The sequence below is a fragment of the Capsicum annuum genome, unplaced genomic scaffold (assembly GCF_002878395.1).
Source record: "Capsicum annuum cultivar UCD-10X-F1 unplaced genomic scaffold, UCD10Xv1.1 ctg5185, whole genome shotgun sequence".
Taxonomy (NCBI): domain Eukaryota; kingdom Viridiplantae; phylum Streptophyta; class Magnoliopsida; order Solanales; family Solanaceae; genus Capsicum; species Capsicum annuum.
In genome coordinates this window covers 8,355-12,370 of record NW_025859827.1, presented here as the reverse complement: position 1 = coordinate 12,370, position 4,016 = coordinate 8,355, and the positions used below count along the sequence as shown (strand labels likewise).

The window sequence follows — 4,016 nt, the reverse complement described above, 5'->3', positions numbered from 1 at the left end:
GATAGCCGAAATGACTTATTTTAAGATCAGATGATCCACCTCTTTGTTTACCTATGATAGCCAACTTATAAAGGTTACGTACGAGGAAAACAATACATAGAGATGAAATTTGATACCCTTTCGAATGCAGTTCATGATGTAGAGCTACCAACTACCTAAGCTAGGCTGCTTGCTGTAGAATATCTATCCTAGTAGAAAAATGGAAGGAATACATTATAGGAGAGTCAAATTATATGTCAATTAGAACTATATAAAAGAGTAGAATGACAAGGAATATCCATATCCATCTATAATAACTTAGGCACTATCCTTTCCACCCCATTATATTAATATCTACAGCAAAGAATCCAATGGTAGCCTGATGATCAACAAATAAATTTAAGACGAGTGTTTTCTTAATCGAGGAAGGCAACTAACAAACTTTTCTTTCCAAAACTTCCGTTAATTTAAATCAACTACACACGGTGTCACACTTTTATGACATTTGGAAACACGCAGAGAAAAATGTACTTGCGACATGACCAAGAGAATCCTTATCATGCATTATATGGACAACAAAAATATAATCTTTTTGAATCACTTGTTGAAGATCACATTTTTACTGTTTCATTAATTACTATAACTGTTGCTGCTCTATTAGGTCGGTTAGTTAGCTACTTATCAGTTAGCCGATCAGAGTGGTGAACTGTTAGAGCAGTGAGCTGTGAAGGAAGATTCTAGAAGAGTTAGTAGATATTTTCTCGTCAAACTCAGTGTATAAAAGACACTGTACATACTACCTTGTGTAAGTTTTGTTCAAGCAGTTATACAGATTCTGTCTCTATTCTTTTTCCTCCTTCTACCCTAAGCTCCATCAATGGAGTCTTAGCTGCATAGGGTAGATTTTCACATGGTATAAGAGCAGCGATGCTGGGGTATTTCAGCAACCTGAAACATTCTCCAACAAACAGATTTAACAGAAAATGCATGGACTGTTTCAGAAAGTGCCATGAGTAAGGTGATACAAAGTGGAAATCCATTTTACGTTTGGCTTCCTATGGAAGATTAGCTACTAGAGATCGTTTTGCTAATGGGTGTACGACAACCTCTCGAACGTGTCCTCTATGAAATGACAACGATGAAACAATTCAACATCTGTTCTTTAATTATAGGAAATTGAACTGGCAAGGAGAGCAAATGCAGAACATGAAATAGCAAGAAGAGTTGGGAGTTATTACAACTATAGTATTAAATGTCCATTTTTACATAATACTGGGAAGACATGAAGCTATTACAACTAATCAGGTGGGATGCCCTTTAGGCTCCAATCAAATTAGTACATAGGGCCATTACAGTCTCAAAAAGTACTAGTAATAATATTTAATTCAAATTTAGAATTCTACAGAACCTTCAAAGGGTAAATACAAATTATAAAAAATATATTAAGACTAGAATGACAAGAAATAAGTCGGGCTCTATCTTTTCTGTCCACCTCATATCCACAGGGAAGAATCTGAGGGTAGCCTGATGATCTAAGATGAGCATATTTTCTTTTATGTTGTCTCAAAGTAGACTAAACATCTCTTTACTCGAGAACGGGACATTAAATGGACATTAAAAAATAAAATCTTCGTGAATCATTTATGAATATATCTCCATATTCATGAATAAGAGTAAAAATTGAAACAAACAACCAATTATATCTTTATATTTAAAATGACAAGTATTGTGGACTCTATTTTTAGTAAGGATGACAAGTATTTAGGAACAGAGCGATTATTAATCATTAGTGCTAAAATTTTCTTATTAGCTTGATATTAATCGGTAATATGGAGCAACATTGTAAAATGCAACCAATAGGTAAACATTTAACCATTTTTTAGTATCCACTTACAAGAAATTGTACACTTAGATTTGATTATAAAGTTATTGGACCACTCCTTTCCAAGTCAAGCACTAACTATATTTCTTTCTTGTTTTGCCACTTAAATTTTTTTTCCAAGTCAAACACTAATTTTATGTCATCCTTACATTTAATGTCATAAGCAGATTTCAGATTAAAATTTTATAAATTCAATCTATAAATATTTTAGCATTTGAGCCTATTGTATTTGTATATATATGAGTTCATACTTACTCCTTGGTACAATTTTATTAAATTGTCAGACATAAATTTATAGTCTCAGTTAAAAATATTGAATTCAGTGAACTAAATATTTTCGTGATGCATCCGCCACTAACCATAATGAAAATCATTGTTTCCTTGACATGATGGAGAATTTAAATAAAAATGTGTAGAATTGACTTTTGCAAAATTTGTTGGTATTACCTAACTCAACCCATCCCATGCTCCACATATATGAAAAATTCAAATCAGGGGGTTAGATTAAGTAATTTTAGCCCATACTGTATATGCGTTAAAAATTCTTCAACAATCTAGAATAATGAATTTTCGACCTCAGTGACTACCGTTTGAGGATACTTACCTAGAATTTCAAACACAATTTATGTCTTAATCCATTTTTAAATCAAATGATAACAGCCAATACAAATTAAGTTTTCCCACTTTTTAGTAATAAAAGTTCACAAAAACATCTCTGTGACAAATAGAGGTTTCAGAAAGTAAATTGTAAACAATCTTGCAAAAAATGTTATGCAGTTAAAAAAGGTCACGTTTTTACTTTTTACCTTAACAAAGTTTTGAATGAAAAATATCCTAAAATGGAGATTTTGTTACTATTTAAAGTCTTAAAATAACAAGTTATTGGCCACAACAAATTCCTTCTAATTTATGCAAGTATGGAGAAAACATTCACCTCTTTTCTCTTAATAACATTCTTGTTCCTTCACTATGTTATGGCTAGTTTAGCCATGACCAAAACCAACATTACCACTGATCAATTGTCTCTCTTTTCTTTGAAATCTCAAATTATTTCAAATCCCTTTCATTTATTGGATGAAAGTTGGTCTTTCGCTAGGCCCGTTTGCCATTGGGTTGGAGTCACTTGTGGCTCTCTCCACCAGAGAGTGAAATTCCTGAATCTTTCCAACATGACTCTAACGGGAAAGATTCCCCGTGATTTTGGAAACCTCACATTTCTCGTTTCTCTTGACTTGAGAAGCAATAATTTCCATGGAAATTTGCCACAAGAAATGGCACACTTGCGCCGGCTTAAGTTTCTTGATTTAAGTTTCAACAACTTTAGAGGGGAGATTCCTTCTTGGTTTGGGTTTTTACATCGACTTCAAGTTCTTAATATTAGACATAATAATTTCACTGGTTCCATCCCTTCTTCATTTTTTAATATATCCACACTCGAGACTTTGAATCTTAATTTCAATTCCATAGAGGGCCAAATCCCAAAAGTAATTGGAAGTCTTATAAACCTTAGAGAATTAATGTTGAAGGGTAACAAGCTCATAGGTTCTATTCCTTTGTCACTCTCGAATGTCTCAGGGTTGGAGACTTTACAGATATCTACTAATTCACTTCAAGGAAACATTCCAGAAGGGATCGGAAATCTTCACAACATGAACTTTTTGTCCATAGAATATAATCAACTTACAGGTTCTATACCATTCTCCATTTTCAATATTTCTCGAATTGAATTCATTGCATTTACTGGCAATAGCTTATCTGGAGATCTTCCCAATGATTTATGCAATCGTCTCCCAATACTCAAAGGGCTTTTTCTATCTGCAAACAAGTTTCATGGCCATATGCCTACAAGCTTGTCAAATTGTTCACAACTTCAACTATTGGGTTTATCAGAAAATGAGTTTGATGGACCAATACTTAGTGAAATTGGAAGTTTAACTAAACTGCAAGGATTGGGTCTCGGATCTAACTATTTCACTGGTATGTTTAATCTTATAAATGCTATTACTATTGTATGTAATTGCTTCAAAATTTATTTTTATTAAACGTTAATTGCAGGGATAATTCCAAAAGAAATAGGAAACCTTGTTAAACTGGAGGTGTTAGGAGTGGAGATAAACCAGATTACCGGCTCTGTCCCAATCTCCATATTCAATAT

At 33.1% G+C, this 4,016-nt stretch overlaps 1 protein-coding gene across 1 annotated transcript; it reads left to right on the top strand.

Moving 5' to 3' along the window:
• Positions 1–3,030: 3,030 nt before the first annotated feature.
• Positions 3,031–3,922, top strand: LOC124892906 (receptor-like protein 19). The gene is made up of 2 exons (XM_047404086.1): positions 3,031–3,870; positions 3,917–3,922. Exons 1-2 carry the CDS (start codon positions 3,031–3,033, stop codon positions 3,920–3,922), a joined length of 846 nt encoding a protein of 281 aa, XP_047260042.1.
• The last annotated feature ends 94 nt before the right edge of the window (positions 3,923–4,016 follow it).